This window comes from Solea senegalensis, linkage group LG11 (assembly GCF_019176455.1).
Source record: "Solea senegalensis isolate Sse05_10M linkage group LG11, IFAPA_SoseM_1, whole genome shotgun sequence".
NCBI classification, from domain to species: Eukaryota; Metazoa; Chordata; class Actinopteri; order Pleuronectiformes; family Soleidae; genus Solea; species Solea senegalensis.
The window spans coordinates 18,618,549-18,637,897 of NC_058031.1; the positions used below are offsets into that span (position 1 = coordinate 18,618,549).

The 19,349-nt window shown below is 37.6% G+C and overlaps 1 protein-coding gene across 3 annotated transcripts in view; it reads left to right on the forward strand.

Moving 5' to 3' along the window:
• Positions 1-19,349, forward strand: part of ptpn11b (protein tyrosine phosphatase non-receptor type 11b) — a 32,692-nt gene that overhangs the window by 12,812 nt on the left and 531 nt on the right. For 2 of the 3 annotated variants that reach the window (XM_044037685.1, XM_044037687.1), the window contains exons 2-15: positions 1,934-2,056; positions 8,286-8,480; positions 11,050-11,242; positions 11,430-11,549; positions 11,686-11,799; positions 12,723-12,819; positions 13,028-13,107; positions 13,485-13,640; positions 14,173-14,304; positions 15,066-15,220; positions 16,045-16,112; positions 16,215-16,366; positions 17,630-17,730; positions 18,100-18,223. In XM_044037685.1, coding sequence (XP_043893620.1) covers positions 1,934-2,056; positions 8,286-8,480; positions 11,050-11,242; positions 11,430-11,549; positions 11,686-11,799; positions 12,723-12,819; positions 13,028-13,107; positions 13,485-13,640; positions 14,173-14,304; positions 15,066-15,220; positions 16,045-16,112; positions 16,215-16,366; positions 17,630-17,730; positions 18,100-18,187 — 1,774 coding nt within the window. In that variant the 3' untranslated portion in view covers positions 18,188-18,223. The remainder of the gene's footprint in view (positions 1-1,933; positions 2,057-8,285; positions 8,481-11,049; positions 11,243-11,429; positions 11,550-11,685; positions 11,800-12,722; positions 12,820-13,027; positions 13,108-13,484; positions 13,641-14,172; positions 14,305-15,065; positions 15,221-16,044; positions 16,113-16,214; positions 16,367-17,629; positions 17,731-18,099; positions 18,224-19,349) is intronic. The other variant, XM_044037686.1, reaches the window with a different exon arrangement.

Here is a 19,349-nt window from a genome sequence, read left to right on the forward strand (position 1 = left end):
TCATAGACCCAAATGTTGAAAAATTCATGTCCCTGATCTAGTGTACATTTAGTTTCACCACTGATAAACAACAGAAGTTTCACTGTATATTGCTATATTCTATATGTGTGCAGTTTCTTTTGTGAATCCCACCCCCTCCACTCGCTTTGACACACAAACGGGGCTCTGGGTAGCTAATGATGGTCTGGATTAACCAGTGATGGCAAACAGTAGTTGCGGAGGTTTAACCCACTGAACCCTGCTTAAACATGAGCTGTAAATCCTCAGAGCTGACACACAGCCATTCACTGGGACATTCCTGCTCTGCCTACTCACGGCCTCTTCAAGACCAATATAGTCTGTCAGACATTATTGGTCAGACACAGTTGTTAGGTTACGCAACACGATGTTGCCAGTGTGCCACTGCGCAGATGCACACGGTTTATGTCTTGCAACTGCATCTGAATAATATCTAATGTGTAGGGTTTGGTTATAAGTCACATTGTCAAACACTCTAGTAAGGGTGCACAACCCAGATAATCATTTGACATACCTGAGAAGTGAAATGCATAAATATTTGCCTAGAGTGTTTTGCAATAGAGGAACTAACATGTAATTATTAGCATCGGGTTTGCACTGCTGTAAACTTGAGCATCAAATCTGTGAGACTGTCTAAGACCTTTTGTTTGGTATACATTTTGGATAACAATTAAAAATGGAAAAAAAGTTTTACATTTATATTCATCTGCAGAAACTACTTTCTTTCTTAAATAATGAGTGGCCTCATTAATTTGAAAACTGCTGTACGACATTGCTGTCATCTTGATCTTTACAGTGTCCTAACCTTTTTGTCTCCAGTTTTGTTGGTTATCATTGTCTGTACAAAATAAATACAAACTGGACAAGATTGTCTTAATAGGAAGCAAGTTAATCCATAAATTGATATGTAGAAAATTAATTAAAGTAAATTGTTATGAAAGAGGAAGTTAAATAATTTTTGTTAATAGTTTATGGAGAATGGTAGTAAGTAGTACTTCTGCCCACTCAAATAATTGTGTTGTTTTCTTGTAAAAACTCGGAGCACAGGATTAGTTGTCCAACAGAGTTGAATTATGTCTATTATGTTTTATGATTGTTACAGTATTTTATGTTTATATGCTCTCGGTTCATGACACATTTCCTTTTGGGACAGTAAAGGTTTCATTCATTCTTTCATTCATCTTAGAGACCAGTTTGTTTGAAGTGTCTTTTTAAAGTCCCAGGTCTAGCCAACTACATTAATTGAACCTTCTTTGCAAAAGCTGGTCTTTCTTTTAGGATGGTACTTTAAACAACAACATTTTAAAGTCTTATGACTGTGGGGCCATTATTTTCCCAATGATCAATCTCAAATTAAATTTCAAAGTTGGTGTTTTTAACATTACAGTGATTGAGCAGAGAGCCATAACAATAGAAAGGGTGTCCCTGTCCACATATTTATGGCTGCATGAATTCATTTGTGTTCTGTGTTGTGTATACTTCTTAGATATGTCAAATACTGCACATAAATATCTTTGTTTCGTCTATATAGGCACCTAAGCTGGTGTGTTATGGGACAAAGATTGCATAGATTCTTCAAACCTGGACACATGGTGGTAGTAGTAGTTGTAGTATGTTAATTGTCATTTCAGCCATATCCGCAGTGCATAGTGAAGTGAAACACAATTTCACTGTGACAAAGGTGCAACTAAAACACACAACTAAAACACATTATAATTTAAACAAAGAGCCATACAAACAAAGTGCAGGCACAAACACAGTAACAGTTCACATCTTTGGCGACAACAGTTGAAAAATAATCTGGTGTGTTTACATTCTTAAAATGTTCATTAACATGCACTGTCCCTTCCAGTTGTATTATGATGGATGTGCACAAACCTGGTTTCAATGGGGTTTTTTTTGCCCTTGTTTTCAGGTGGTTCCACCCCAACATTACCGGAATCGAGGCAGAGCAGCTTCTGTTGACCCGGGGAGGCCACGGCAGTTTCTTGGCCCGGCCCAGCAAGAGCAACCCAGGGGATTTTACCCTTTCTGTCAGGTAATACCTCATTGACAATTCCCGCCTTCTTCTCCATGGTTTGTATTGTTCACCATCAGCGTCATTGTATGTGTGGTGTATTGAGAAGTTTGTGTCACTGTGTATAGCTGCAGGTGAAAAAGGTCTTGGTGTCTGCATGGTCAGTGTTATCTTTGTTGATGTGCGAGTACGAGGCAAACATCTTTGCACATAACACTTTTCATGAATCTGCAATGCCGCAAAAGAGCAAAACTAAATTATGATGGTTTTGATTCATTGTGAAACTTTGGTGGGGAAAGTTAGACAATGGCAGGCCATCGCAGTCTACGTAGTTAAACTGCTGTATATAATACTGCATTTGCCTGAGGGACCAAAACTGTGCACATTTTAATCTGTGGCTTTTGTCAGTTTGGCATCCTAGAATGGTGAATGATTGTTTTCCTCTTTCTCCGTGTTAAGCAATAAAAATATATCTTCTGACTTTGACACCCTCAGGGAAATGTGTTACTGTCTATCTTGCCAAATGTGTTTAAAAACTAGGTTTAAAAGTATTTGTACAGAATATGAACATAATGCTCAGCTGTCAAACCAGCTGTTCAACAAACATGTAGAGAAGTGACAGTTTCACAATTTTGGTCACACCTTGACAACATACTGTACACAGAGAGATGGTTTAGCTGCAGTCCTGCCGTCTCTCTCTTTTTCTATCAGTGGTACCTGCAGCCTCACAGCAGGAGTCTCATCTTTCTATACTTCTTCCCCACTTCATCTCATCAAGAGACAGAGTTTTTCACTGCGTTTTTGAAGAGAAGACGCATATGCAGGACAAATACATCTCAGCTAGCAAGCAAACCAAAGGAAGCATTGTAGAAGCAGGTGCAGTTATTCAAGAGTAAATGGTGAATTGTTATTATTCATCACTCCCTCTATATATATTCTTTACTCCAACAATGTTTTTCACTTGTTCTCAGCCACTATTTTCTAACATACAGTAGCATGTGTAAAAAGGAGAATTTCTCCTTTTGCACTTCAAGTCTGACATGTCAGTACCTGATGAGTTTATCATTGAGTCTGCCTGTCTCAGTGACATTTAGCAGCAGTTTGGTGTCAGTTGTTTCTACAACTTTGTTCGACCACGCATTTGGCAAGATTTAGATTAATGTGGTCATCAGGATGACTGACTGTAACCCTGTGCTGTATTTGTCAGTCAATAGAAATAGAAAAAGCCCTGTTATGTTACAGAGAAAGTGCAGTTTCTGACAAGTAGGATGTAGCACAATATGCTGTGGCGATTACAGAGAGCAGGAAACACACAGGAGAAGAGGGAGTAACACAAGAGTGGCTCTTCCTTGGCAACGCAAGCTTTTTAGAGATCCACCGGTCATCTGTGTGCCTTGAAGTATGGCAAACTGCATTTGTTACTCTGTGGCTAGTTGGCATTTGTGTGTCTGTGTGTGAGGAAGTGAGCAATATAAAGAGGGAATGAAGCTGAAATGGAGAGACAAGCGTAAAGGAAATGGTAGTTAAACAGTCAGTTGCTCTGAAATGATGTTAAAGATTGAGTGATCTGTCAAGGCTTCTACCTTCACTGTGATTTGTGTGTGTGTGTGTGTGTGTGTGTGTGCATGGTGTGTGTATGTGTGGTAGTGTCTGTCTACACCTCAAAAGGTCGATGGGTTAAGTCATAGCTGTGGTTTGTGGTCTTGACAGGTTTAAACATTTACGTGCGCTGTTACACACAAACACACAAAGGTCAGGTGGTCAGTGTAGAGTGTCATTTTAGGGGGAGGAAAATGTTTTATTTGTCATTACTTATAATTTGTTTTATTAATAGTTGACAGACATCATGGCATAGATGTGAATATTGTGTTAGTCACTGCATTTCATTACACTGGAAACACCTTCAGCTCTCATACAGCTATTATGGAAAAAGTGTTGAACAGGAATAAGATGTTCAGAGAGCATTACTGACAAGCCTTTCCCAATTGTATTTAGCACCAAATAAAGTCTGTGAAATGTGGAAACTATTGGAACACACTGGGGATAATTGGCAGATCTATAGAAGCTATTCTTAGCTTGGATATCATTGTATCTAACACATTTTCCATTTCTCTTCTTTCTCTCTGTCACACACACAGACACAGACACACACTTTGTGTCTTATCAGAGCAGAGGAGAGCCTAATTAGCTCATCATTAGCCAGGTTTCATCTTACTAGGGCCATTAGTAGTGGGACTGTCATTGTGAATGTTCAGATTTAATGGACACAGAGGGAATCATTTATCCCCCCTTCTGTCTTATCTTCCTCTATATGTCAGTCCACTTCTTATCTCCACCGCCTCCTCTCTCTTCTGGTCCACGGTGTGTACAGAAGCTGACAAAGGCTGACATGTTGAGATGCTAATGAGAGGTTTTTAGAGTGTTAAAAATTTAATCATGCTGTAGTTTTGTAAACCTCAAAGAGGGAAAAGAAAAAGTAGGGAGAACAAAACTTTAAGCTTCTGCTTAAGTTTTCTCCATAATTTCAAATGCTTTTTATACACCCTAAAGGAGGAATTTTAAGGGAAATGTGGAGATTGTTTTCCAAGGCAAATTACCACAGAGAGCAAATTGATTTCCTCCTGGCTCTGTATTATATTATTGTTGTCAGGGATTACTTGGACCATTTATAAGGTTTACACAGTTGGGTAAAGGAGTAATTTAGCATCATTTGTATGGATGTTAATTATTTTTTATTTTTTGTACTTTTTTTCTGACAGTTTCAGCAGTTTGTGTGTTGAGTGCAAATGTTGCCTTTTATCATCTAACCTCCCACCTCATGATATTGTACAGTCTAACACTCTCAGTTAAAGCAGTACATCGTTTTAGCTACATCTGCATGTCAGTGAGGACAAAGATGGAACAACGCCAACTCTATGACTGTTTTTCTATATATCCATATTACTCAAGCTGTGCTTCTGTTAAAAAAAGTTTGTTGCCTTTTTTAATGTAAAACAAATGTTGTTTGTCCATAATGCTAACATTAGTCTCATTAAACTTTCTCTGTGTACTGCCTCATGATATTGCTTTTGTTTGTGGAACAGGTTTTTATTTTCCTCAAGGCTCACTCGTTTCAATGTATATTTTAAAATTCTTGCACACTAAAGAAAATAATTTTATGTAGACAGCTGTATTATTATATTGTTTTATATTAAATTAGAATATTTTTAGATTATATTGTGAGACTGAACTTTATGCTAGGCAGCATTTATCCTCCTGTATGTAAGAGTAACATGTTTCCACTCTTGCATATATAACACTTTTGCACTTTGTCTGCATCTACTTGAACTAAGCATCAGCAGTGTGTGTGTGTTTGTGTGCGGGTGCGTGCGTGCGCATGTGAGAGAGCGAGTGTGAAATCTCTATTTGGGACAGTGAAACTGCATCATAGACAGATATCTTAATCAGAAAAATAGTTGGTAAAATAGCATGTGAACAAGAAGGCTGCCAGTTTGAGGTTTGATGTTTTCCTCAGGTCTGCGTAGATTCTATAAATGAATTATTAGTTAATTGGAAAACCTTAATTGAGAATGTTTTTGTTTTTACAGTTTATTTCATCATAAACACCTCTTAATTTGGCTCGCCAATAAAGATTTGCTGACTGCTATTGGAGAAAATAGAGAAGATAGACAGTTTAAAAAAATGTCTTCTTACACTTTTTTCCTCTTAATATTTAGGTTAAAAACAGTTTGGCAGTTTGATCAGATGCAAAGTGAAACATTATCTGCCTTCATTTGATAAGTGGACTGGGAGCAGTGAAAGCGATTTCTCAGTGGTATCAGGCTGTATTGAGTGATAATATTGCTTGGAATGGCTTGAGGGTAAAGCAAGTACTATATATGCATAAGGATATGCATTTCCAAGCAATATCTTTCCTAGTTGTCCATGTCTGTATACTTGTTTGTATACTGTATGAAACAATGTAGTCATGCTGATCTACATTCTATTTACAGAAAAATACAGTGTTACAGGATTCATTCTGCTCAGGCTTGCACGTTGAACAAAATTGCCTCATAATCCTGCTCATAGATGTGATCTGTTTGCTGTTTGTGAGCTGCAGGAGAATAACAATGCAGGGCTCTGATAGAGAAGTGCTTGGATGGATTGTGACAATATGTACATTTGTGCCTCTGTTCACTTGGTCCTATCAATGCAAAGCAGTTTGCAGATAAAACAAGGACAGAATTATCTTGCTTGTCTCTGCATTTGTTTCTCTAGTAAAGCAGAATCACAGAATCACAGCATGAGATAAATGCACTGTCCGGACTGACTTTTATTTGATTTGCAAACTGTTATAAACTGTATAATACCCAGGTTTTATTCCTGTACATTTATTTACAGTGTAATTTGAAGTGAAACCAAACAAACGTTGTATTTTTTGCCTTTGGATAAAAATGTAATCATCCTCGTTTGTGCGTTAATGCTGTGAAACAAAACAGCGTAATCCCATTTGTCATCAGGTAATCCAACTAGTGAGTCAGATTTCATCTTGATAAAGACATGATATAGACAGGCCATTTTCAAGCAGATAAATATTAATTTGCAGCAGAAATAATCAAACAGTATGTTGGTGGAAATACACAGGCACTCTTTTAAAAAAACAACAACAAAACAACAATTTTATTTAGCAAGGAGGATTTCTCACAGATTTGCATTACTACATTTTATGCTGCATCCTCACCTGCTAAGATATAAATGATTTTAAATTGTGAAATTTTCCATTTGTTTTTGGTTCATAACAACTTATTCATAAGTGATATTTTTGCACAGGTGTGGATTATAATTTATGTCCGTCTTTGAAGTTTGAGTGTATTGTCATAAACAGGATTAAATGCTGTCCAAATCTAGGAATGTTTTGTCACATTTGCATATGCAAATATTTGCATATATCTGGATGGTTTACTTGTTGTAGAAAATAGAGCACTTGTTTTTAGTGCTTCATTCACAAACATGTGGAGCAGTTTTTGTTCCACGTAAGCCAAAAACAAGGCTAAATTGATCAGTGGGATAATCAGCAACACAATCTAGGCTTTTTTTGTTTTTGTTTTTTGCAATAAATAATGGTCATTGCAAAAAAAATGGAATAAACAATTGTGAGCTAAAGATGAGTAGACATGATGCTGGAGTTTCCTCTCTGTATTCCTACTTAAAGGAAGTCTGCCTTATATAAAGTTAATCAATGTCTGAGAGGAGAGTGAGGAAGTGAATAAAAATGTAATATTTAATGGTGTTAAACACAGAGACAAGAGAGGCTTTGGCCTGAGAGATGAGGAGGAGCCTTTAGAATGGCCACAGAGCTGCTGTACCTTGCCAACAGCCACTAATAGAGCCATAAAGCAATTACCAGGAAATACAGAGAGAGAGAGAGAGAGAGAGAGAGAAATGTGGATTATGGGGCAGATGAATACAATGATTTGCAGTTTGAGTATGATGGATAGAAAAGCAAGTAAAAGGGGAATGTAACATTTTTCAGATAAAAAAACCGTGATGGTTGAAACAGGATTTTTGACATTTGATAGGACCATTAGCTGATAATCACTGGAGTGGAGTCTGTTTTATCTCAGTCTGGAGATCAGATACTGATAACCTGCCTAACTTCCCTTTGGTCTCTGAAACAGTTATGCGTTTGTGTGCCATTACATCTAATCTGTTTATACGTTGTTTGTTTGTTCATATGTGCTCAGGAAACATGCTTAGTGCAAATGGAGAATTAGATTCACATAGAGAAAAAAACATTTAGTAATCAAGCTGTTGAACCTCTCATTGTTCTTCACTTGCTTCTCGGCAGATAGCTGATAGATCTGAATGCCATACGTGTGTAGTTACATTTGCATGCACCTATTCAAACCAGCCAGACAACTTTGAATATGTAAAGTGATAGCAAATGTTTTGCAGGTGATTGCAGATGCAGATGTATTTTAAATGGCACAATAGTTATGAAAAGTTAGTAGTTTGGAAAAAATTTGAAAAAGGGTCCCAGGCATCACTGTATACATTTTTACAATTGTTTACTTTTACTGATCTGTTATATGTGCTTTTTTTTTTTTTTTTTTAATTCAGATTTTGTTTGTGGGAGCATAAACTGTGCCTGTGTGAACAAAAACCTGAAGGGTACAAGCAAACAGAAAAATACAATGCCCTGTTGGAGTGAGTCCACCACTGTTTACATGCATTGTAACAAACAGAGAGTTCTGTGGTTTTTCCTACACAGGCGTAACGATGAGGTGACCCACATTAAAATCCAGAACTCGGGTGACTACTATGACCTGTATGGAGGCGAGAAGTTTGCCACACTGGCCGAGCTGGTGCAGTATTACACAGAACAACAGGATCTCCTGCGTGAAAGGAACGGTCATGTCATCGAGCTCAAATACCCGCTAAACTGCAAGGACCCTACCTCAGAGAGGTGCTGACAATCTCACACACTAATGCCCACACAAGCCAATATGCTCACATTTGCATACGCCTAAACAATCCAGGCAGACAGACACAAATAAAACATACTGAAGGTCAGTTCATTATGTCGCTATTTTTTCTGAATTCATTATAACTGTATGTATGCTTCTCCCTGACCACAGACAGTTATTTTTATTCCTATAGCTTTAGGGATGTAATGATGTAGAACTTGCAGTTTCCATGAATACCAGCTAAACAATCTGAGAATGGTTCTAATAAGTTTAACTCCTGGTATAGTTACAAAATCCTTTTACAGCTGTTTGTGAGGCATTTTCAAACTTTAAGTTAACATTATGCAAATTATCCAATACTTTTCACAGAAGATATTGTGCTTCTAGGTGCATCCCCCATCCTACTGCAGCTACAGGGGCCATTTCACTGTAATGTTGCAATACACATCTTAACAAACTCACAATAATGAATAATGTATAGCATGTTATTATTATTATTAAAGAACTAGTGAGACCAGAGTCTCTGTTGTCATGTCACAGTACAAATACTGGTATTTCCCTGTACAGTTAGGTTAGGTTTCTCTTAAGGGTTTTTCTATTTACATCCATTGCAAAAACTACTGCAAAGTACTTATGTAAACAACTGTTAACACATTCACATAAACATGTTGTTATGATTATAATTCCTTTTGTGCAAATACACATCCATGTGAGACACCTGACACAGTGATCTAAACGTTCCATTACTTTATTCCCCCCACATGCCTCCATCCAAAAAGCTGTGGCCATGAAACACCTGGAGCTCGCCATGTTTTACTTATAACAGTTAGACATTTGCCTGAGATTAGCAATATGATGTTAAATTTTAATGTGATGTTTCCAAAAAACATGTTAAAAAAGTAACACTCTTTTTTTATTATTGTGTTTGTCAAAGTAGGAAGATTAAAAACACGACAATTGAATTATGAGACAGTTAATACCTGTCATAAACATTAAACTAAACCTAGATCTATAGAAACACAACAGAAAACTACACTTTTAAAATGTTCAATTGTGCTATGATATTGTCACACAATTTCCAGTAAATGATGTTACAATTTAATTATTGTCTACACCAGCTGTAATAACCACATGCATGTGTTGAAAGATATGCAAGATATAAAGTGAAGTGGACTAATTATAAATCTGCACTGAATTTATGTATCCCGATGTTCACATGAAAACAAAATTGTATGTATGTGAATTATTGATCCGAGTCTTGTGTGTTGATCAGAATCATGATTCCAGGTTTGGGTGGAACTCAGAGGATTTTCAGATTTTAAAGTTGGCCCCGGCATTCTTAAATTTGGGAATGGCTGGTCTATACAACCAGATTAATTAGATTGTGTACTAGAACAGCACTAGAAAAGACTCCTTTACTCACACATTATGCACCAAAACTTGCTGGTGTGTTAACACATACTGTGTGTAGATGGGATGCTTTATTCTGTGCACACACATGACACACCCACACATTCAGTTCAGATGCACTTCACATTAACGTGCATAAATTGTGGCATATTCCTTTGTGCATCTTCAAACAAAGTAGGTGGGTGGCACCGCTGTTTTTGTTTATACTCACTAGTTGCTCAACTGCTACACATCCTTATAAACACAGGTTGGACGCAGATAAACACGTCATCACACCTACACAACTCATTGGAAATGTGAGACTAACACAGCTGGTGCATTGTCCTGGAATCTGTGTCTGCACTCACTCACACAGGAAGTCTTTTGGAAACCTATATTCATTTGCAGTGAAAAAGAAAGAATTCAACTCACTTTTCAGCTGTGTTTCTCATGCTGAAAGTGTTGGACTGTATACATTCACTTTTTTCTGCACATTGCAGATCGTGTGTATCTCAGTTTCTGTTTAGGTCTAAAAACAACTTGCGATCTATGGCTGTGGTTTACGTGGTTTTTCCATTCTACATACATCTGTTGTTAGAGCCTCCTCCTACACACTCTTGCTCACCACACAGGAAAAAAAATGCAGGCATAGAGGTTTTCATTTGTGAGGATTCAGCAATGCAAAAGAGACTTTTATTCATGAGTACATGTCTTTCTCACAATGCACATACAGATAGACATTATGTTAACCTATAACCCTCCAATCGAAAATTTTTCCCCTTGAGGCAGAAAGCATAATTCTTATCCTCCCACTCATTTGGCCAAGTTTCTGCCTCAGTTCCTCTCACTTGCCCTGATAATTCATCTACCTTAAACCAAATCTAGCCTGAGGCTGAACTTCTCCATCCCCGCCGGAGTTTGAGAAGCAGATGGTGTACGCAGCCAGTCTGAAATAATGGACACTGATATTTTCTGTGTTTACAACAAGTCCTGTCAGCTGCCTGTTTTGTTTTTTCATGTCCCTTAAGTACTGTAGCTTAACCTTAGTATTCACAGTAGATTATTATGTAGTTAATCTAAAGACACTCTTAAAGTTGTTGGTTTGCATGTTTTGTCACTGAAGTTGTCAATTTGCTTGTGGAGTATTGTTTTTATGTCTGTTTTCTCACTCATTTCCAGGTGGTACCACGGTCACCTCTCTGGGCGAGATGCAGAGAAACTGCTCACAGACAAAGGCAAGGCTGGCAGTTTCCTGGTACGGGAGAGCCAGAGTAAACCAGGCGACTTTGTCCTCTCAGTTCTTACCAATGAAGAGAAACATGAAAATGTGGATCGCAAGACCAAGGTCACACATGTTATGATACGCTATCAGGTGAGCTAAGTCATTTCAGAACCTTTGCCATGCACATACAATTAATCAGTTGTCTTCAGTTGGATTAGTAGGTTAATAAATAGCCAAAGCACATGCCAGCCCAGTCTATACCAATGGATTCTTATATGAAGCTAAAACACTTACCTGGACTGAGATACACAGTTAGAATTTTGATGTTTGTCTCCAGCAGGACTGTAAATATGATGTGGGCGGAGGAGAGCGGTTTGATACCCTTGCTGATCTGGTGGATCACTACAAGAAGAATCCCATGGTGGAGAAAAGTGGCATTGTAGTGCACCTCAAACAGGTGTGGGGCTAATAATAATAATACAATGATGGTAATGTAATAACAATTTGTGTAGTTTTTGCTTGTGGTTTTGAATTAAACAACTTTGTGTTCCATTGTCAAATTAAATTTCTCTGTTCCAACATAACAACAACAGCCATTCAATGCCACACGGATTAATGCCGCAAACATTGAGAATCGAGTGCGGGAGCTCAACAAAGTAGCAGACAACTCTGAGAAGCCAAAGCAAGGATTCTGGGAAGAATTTGAGGTATGTGACTTCAAAACTGCCAGAAAATTAGTAAAATATGAGTATTTTTGTATTTCTGCTAATACTGTTGGTCAACATTTTTTTGAAATTATGCCTCAGTTAAATGCTGAATGTCAAATCAATAACTTTTTGATTCACTCTCTTTCCCCAGATGGTACATTTTTGTCACTGAGAAATGTTCTATTTATGGCAGTTTCATTAACTCTTGTGCAGAACAGATTACTGTTTCATCGCTCAGTGTTTGTACAAGTTTAATAATTGAGTCATCTTAAATGACTGCGGCTGTTTGTCCCCTGGTGTCTTAACCCTTATCTGTGTTTCAGATGAGTTATTTTGTTTTACTTCTCTATCAAGAGAGATTCTTAAAGTTTTTTTTTTTTTAATAATGAGTGTGATGCTAACTGAATCTTATGATGTGTTAAACTCTTACATTTGTTTCCTTTTTGGGAAACTTTATGTAAATGTAAATCATTTCAATAACTGGGTCAGGATTTACTGACCCACTATACACTAGTTGTTGCATTGCCTGCACTTAAGCTACTATATTTACTGATAGTGACTTTAATTGATGATCATATTTAAAATTAATTTAAATTGCTTGACTGCAACTTCCCCGTGTATGTGTTTGTCTCAAAAAATGGGAATTAATTCATTTGAATGGGCAATGTTATTAACTAATGTATCTTGCCTTGTATTTATTGCATTTATGCCATACAACAGTTTTAATTATCACAACTAGAAAACTGTAAACTTGGGATCAAATATGCCTCAAAAATTTGATCCTATTCATTAATGTTGCACTCCAGTGTGACCCTTGGGTGTAAGGCATCACACAAGCAGCAGTCACATTATAGAGGACGTTGTGTCATTTGATTGTGTTATTTTTGATTTGTTCTTATCTTTCTTATATCATTGAATATCAGGTTCTCCAGCAACAGGAGTGCAAACTGCTGTATCCCCGGAAAGAAGGCCAGAAGCCAGAAAACAAGAGTAAAAACAGATACAAGAATATCCTCCCCTGTGAGTCGTGCAGCAACCTGCCATTTCCTGTCTCTCCAACTTCCTGTGGAAACTGTGACACAATTAGACAACAGACAATGTTCAGGCCACAGCACAGCCTCAAGATTTATGTTTGATAACTCGCAGCCCGTCAGTTGACATGTGAACATTTTGGCATTAAAAAATGTTGACATTTTGTGGTGCACTAACGACAGTTTGTTGTTTCCAGTTGACACAACTCGTGTTGAAATCAGGGAAAGTGATCCAGATGTCCCTGGTTCAGACTACATCAATGCCAACTACATCAGAGTGAGTCTTTTCAGCTTTATACAAGAGCATGCAGCAACACCTACTGTATGCTTTATTATACACAGTATTCGTTAAACAATCAAGGCAAGTGAAATTTCAGGGAAAGTTCACTGTGACGTAATATTATTGTTAGTCATTTTGCTTCAAAGGGAAATACACCTATTAAAAAATGACTCATTTATGAGTCAACATTGCTTTGTCTGAAACAAACTTCTGGTTTTAAGCAGTAATAAACCTTTTCTTAATTTCTGTATGTGTTCTGTCTGTGTCCTCATGAAGTGAAACAGTTCTGTATATTTCTCTATTATGTACATAGATATTTGACCTCAAAATACATTACTATCTTCGTTTATTGTGTAACTTTTTGTGCTGTACAGAGTAAGCACGAAGAGGGGCGCCATATGGAGGAGGGCAAAGTTTATATCGCCACCCAGGGATGCCTTCAGAATACAGTCAATGACTTCTGGAAAATGGTGTATCAGGAGAACACACACGTAATCGTCATGACCACAAAGGAAATAGAGAGAGGACGGGTGAGCATTTGGATCCAACCATTGAGCAAATATTGAGTAGTACATACTTTGCAGTACAGTAAATACTGGAGATTATTGTGGTTGCTTCTGTATGCCATAATGAAGTATATATATAAGTATATTTTTTAATTTTTTTTCTGTAGAATTTGATCATGTCACAGAATACAAAAAAAACTATGGCATTACACATTTAAAATCCGTTTGTGAACGTGTCTCAAACTGTTTTAGCTTGTTTCATTAAACATCAAACTATTCTGCATCAAACATTTTGTTCTGTGTTTTCAAGATCTTTTCACAGAGAAGAGTGGATATGCATTGTAGATGATGATGTGTGTTTATGTTTGGGTGTGTGTGTGAGTGTCTGTGGGGGGGGGCAGTGAGAGACGGCTGACAAGGATAGTATGACAGTTAAGATGATTTGAAAGCTGCTTGAGATGAGCTGCTTCTTTAGATTGTGTAATGCCCCCTCCCTCCCTCTCTCACACACTATCTCTCATTCCCTCTCTCTGTCTGTCTGTTTCCTCTGATTTAGAACAAATGTGTCCGTTATTGGCCGGACCTTAATGCCACCAAGGAGTTTGGGAAGGTGTTAGTGAGGAACATGGATGAACGTCCAGCACAAGACTATATCCTGAGGAAACTGGAGGTGACACGTCTGGACCGGGTAGGAAGAGATGTGTACTCAGTCAGAGCTGACCCACTAACCTGGGGTCAGATTATCTAACACCTCATACACATACACATACACACACACAATCCCCTAGCACATGCTCAAGCTTGCAGGAGGATTGAAAAGGTTTAAAAACATGGATCTGAAAAAAACAAGAAGCAGATTCAGAATTTCACACTCAATTTTTGCAGTAGGTTTTCTTGCACGAACACACTTGTGTTTTAAATTGACACTAAAAACAATATGTGTTCAGTAGGGACAAATAAAAATTGGTGTATAATGTTTGGATAACCAGTCTTGATGTCAGTGAAGTCATCTTTCCTGCATCTTCTTCTGTTCTTTTCCTCTTTTCAAAACTGTAATGGTGGAGCACACAGCACACCAAGCCCTTGTAAAAACAACCTGGCACTGTTTTCACTAGACTGTCACCAAAGTATACTTCTGGCCTATATGTGTGTATGTTAAATAATTCCAGCCAAATTTAAGAAAATCTGTCACTTATTCTTACATCATTCTATATTGTGCTCACAGATAATCAAGCTAACAATCATTCTGTACAAGTAAAAGTCTAAAGTGGACGTACAAATCTGCCCATGTGCACTTTCACTGTACATGGCAATGGCTCATGGTTGCTGTAATTCTCCACACTGTTTCCAATCAACAATTCCTGAATCTCCTGTAACCACGGAGGAACATTTTTCTCAGAAGAATTAGTGTACTTCACTGTTTGTTTCTTTGTTGTATCTCTGTTACAGAAAGAGCCTCTGAGGTATATCTGGCACTATCAGTACCTGAGCTGGCCGGACCACGGTGTACCCAATGAGCCTGGAGGTGTGCTCTGGTTCCTAGAAGAGGTCAATCGCACACAAAGCACCATTCCAGACAGTGGTCCTATTGTCGTCCATTGCAGGTACAACCAGGAGCATAATGGAGGGCAAAAAGTATGGAGATTTTTTCTACTCACATTGCTATCTTACCTAAGAGATGGAGGACACTTTTTAAACATTAGGATTCTTCGAGTTGATTCTGGTTCTGGTTCATTTGTGCTGGGTCAGGTTCATAATAAAGGCTCTGTGAGCTGCCAACACAGATCATCAGCAGATAATCCACATCAACAGTTCCTTAAATCCCGTTTTTTGTGTGCACACTTGCACACACCAAGTGCATAAATGTAGTGAATGCTTTTGTTTAACAAAGGAATTTCTATAAAATCTTGCTTCAGGTGCAGCTCTTTAGAGGTTGCATTTTTTTTCCAAAAGTTATGCCTGCACATTTTTGTTAGACATAAACCAAAATGAAAGAGGATTCACATGTGGTGCCAAATAAAAATCATCTTACGGAACACAACAACGTCCACCAAGAAAAGAAAAGAAAATGAGAGAGAAAGGAAAAACAAACCATTCTTCACCCCAAACAAAACACAGGGTGGTAGTCACCTTTTTTGAATAGAAACTGAACTTTTAACCACATTTTACCTTCACATCTTTCAAAATACTCAGCTACCTAAACACAAAGAAACCGACTTATTATTTCTCTCAGTGATGAGTGAAGGCTGCAGATAAAGTCATTTTTTGTGGTCTACTGCATATTTATCGCTGTTTCTACGTTTTAAAAACTTTAAAAAACTACAACAATCAGGAATGCACTTAGTAAATAAGTTTTTTTTTTGCTAGCCCAGATGTTGTGTTTAATTTATGCATTATTTGATTTCTTACAACTCTGTTCCTCCCACAGTGCAGGCATCGGCAGGACAGGAACCATTATCGTCGTAGACATTCTCATCGATATCATTAATCGCCATGGTATAAGACAACAGAAATGTGAAAGTGACAAAGTGGATGTTTTATATTCCTCCATATGTTTGCACTGTGTCTGTGCTAATGGTCCCAATGTGTGTGTTCTAGGTCTAGATTGTGACATCGACATCCCTAAGACGATCCAGAAGGTACGGCAGCAGAGGTCAGGCATGGTGCAAACAGAGGCCCAGTATAAGTTCATCTACATGGCTGTGCAGCAGCACATAGACACGGCTCAGAAGAGACTGGAGGAGGAACAGGTACTCCACTGCTCTCTCAATCAAAATGTCAGCGTGGCTTCAAATGGCAGAATGAAAAAGAAAACTCTTTGACAAATTAATGAAGTCTTAATAATAGGGATGTCAAGTTTAATGTGATAATAGAAATTCCTTTTCTGTTGCATGATTACAAAATTCTTCTGATGATTGAAATCCAAAGCAGCTGTTTTAAGACACTATGAAATGGCCTTCAAACTCAAATTTCTTTGGCTGACAGATATTGAACACAGATTCTACTCCTGACCTGAAATCAACAGAGCTGAACAGGACAGAAGCAGAGGTCAAAGTGAAAATAAAAAGTTTAACTTTGATCTCTGCTTCCTGATAATATCTGATATTCCACACATTGTCACTTTCAGATCTGCCTTCTTCAAACTAACTTCACTGCAGTCATTATGAGGGGGGAAAGGCAACAGATTTGAAATTATGTTTCTACATCAGAGGGGAATTCTCTTCTCCTACAAAAACAAACACCTGTGCATGTGTGAGTAATGTGGGGTCCACAGTGTGTTGAGTTTAGAGGAGTGGCTAAGAGATGCATTCAGTGACCCTCGTAACTTTCATCACTTCTGCAAACACAAATGCAGTCCATTAACCAAGTGCTTCTTGCTGCTGCCACCTTGTGGTAATAAATGCACCACTAATTAGGAAGTATTTAGGTAATTGGAGAAGTGTTAGCGTTACTATGTATTGTTACATTCTGGTCAGTGTTCCCATCTGTTGTTTGTTGGGCTTGAGTTTGCCATGTTACACTGTCAGCATATATTGTCATCATGCAGTGTTATGGAGTAACATTGTTATTCAGGAAAATAAGTTTTTTTTATTGATTTGAAATGTAACAATTATAATTAAAAGAAACATTTTCATGGTACACCAAGTATATTTGTTCACTCTCATGTTGATAATAGATTTTATTTTTAAAGAAAACTTGGAAAATATAGTGAATGACATTAATGAATAAATATTTTAATAAATTAACAGCTCTAGTTTGACCCAGCAACATGTTTGACCTCAGAAACAGTGGCCAGTAACCTTCATTGTCTTAAAACAGCTAGAGCAGTGAAGCAATCAACAGTAAAGCAGCCATCGAACCAAGTTTCCATAGTGCTGTCCTGCTGTATGTGAACACCATCTGGCACCGTTTAAAGTTTAATTCAGGCCTTGACATGGCGCATTGTGCGAGAACTCCATGAAGGATCTCAGCTTTTAAACTCAACCTGACTGATTTATGTGCACACTTTACAGCGGAATAAGATGAAGGAAAGGGAATATTCCAATATCAAATATCCCCAGATGACCAACTCGCGATCCAAACCCAGCATTGCATCCTCACGCTCTTCTTCTGTGTAAGTACAACACGTACTGTGGGCAAGGTGAAGTAATCATTAATCTGATATATAAACACAAAATCACAGAACTGTGGCAGGCATGAGGTTAGTGCAGGGCATTAGTTGACTTTTAAAAGACCTTAAAGCTATGAAGCTATGAGGCTGTGATTATAAAAGTCTTGAATATTTATGTGATTGCAGGATATTAGGAATTGTTAGTACTCTAATCCTTTTTGATTCGCAATCAAAATGTTATTCTTTTACCAGTATGATCATGAAAGTGGTATTAAATTGCATTTGATTTAATATTAGGCTTAAAATTAAACTTAGTGAGCTTCCCTGATGAAGTTTGTTTTGTCACTAATTATTTTCTCTGTGTTGTCGTAGGTTGACAAATGACGATTCGTCGAGTGTGTACGAGAACATACACTTTAAAAGCCCGCAGACGTCTTTTAGCAGCAACTCCAGGAGGTAAAACCATCGGGAGCTCCTCATTTCTGTTTGCCTCTTAGTAAGTACTTCACTTGTTTTAGTTCAACTCTCTGGTTTAAAACCAGCATCTGATATTAGCTGCTTTACTCCTGCAGATATGTTGGTGAATGTACTCTAGGTTATAGCCCAATGACAAACAAGTCTGGTGAAATAGGGGATTTTTGATTTTTTTCAAAGATAACTCTGCTCAATAATCATTATTTCTTAGTGAGAGTAAATCATGTTATAGTACCACATATAGAGTAGGTGTTGGTTATTGTGTACCTTGGTCGAAATCCAATTTGACACTGTTGGCAAATGCTCAGCCTTGGTGGAGATTAGCACTCTCTGGGTGCTTTTCCGATACGTTTTTCTTTTCTTTTTTTAAGAGTAGTGCTTTATTTGGTATAGAGTTTGGTATCACACACCAGAACCCATTAAGTTTCAATGTGCAGCTTCTGAAAAATATGAGCCATAATTTAGCTCTGAACTTGAGGTTTTTATGTACGTATCATAGTAACTGAATCTGCCGCTAAATCAGTTCTCACTGTGCTGCTGAAACTTCTCTTCTGTTAGAGAACAGTTCAGTTTCTTCCACGAAATCCAATTAATTTTGCTCGTGAAAGTATAAGACTAAAGTTCTCTTATTTTCAAGGTTTGAATTATAGGGTTGCCAGGAGTATCTGAGCTTCCTTAAAAGAAAAACTGACCCCCCCCCTTAAGCATCAAAAGATTTAATTTAGGTTCCATTTATGAAACTCCGCTTCTTACATTCTCTTTCATTTCTTGCTCAAAGTGATTAATAGAACAGACAAGAGATTTCTTAGCTCCTCTTTAGGTTTTATGCCTCTGTGCAGACGGCCGAGTCGTGATGATTTGTTTCTCTCAGACTAAAGAATGAACTTTTTAAATTCTTGATATCACAGATGAAGGTTGCTGTGCTTTCAGAAAGCGCTTTTTTTTTTTACATGATGATCTTCAATCATCACTACATATAAGCAAATTGTCTGCTTGGTATTCAAGTGTGACTCAGTAATTCTCAATGTAGACTTGAATAAATAAGGATTTAATGTTTGTGTATTTTGAAATGTGGGTCAGACGATGTTGAACACATTATCATCTTCAGAACCATGCTGTCAAACATCAGCTGTCAAACATCAACAGTC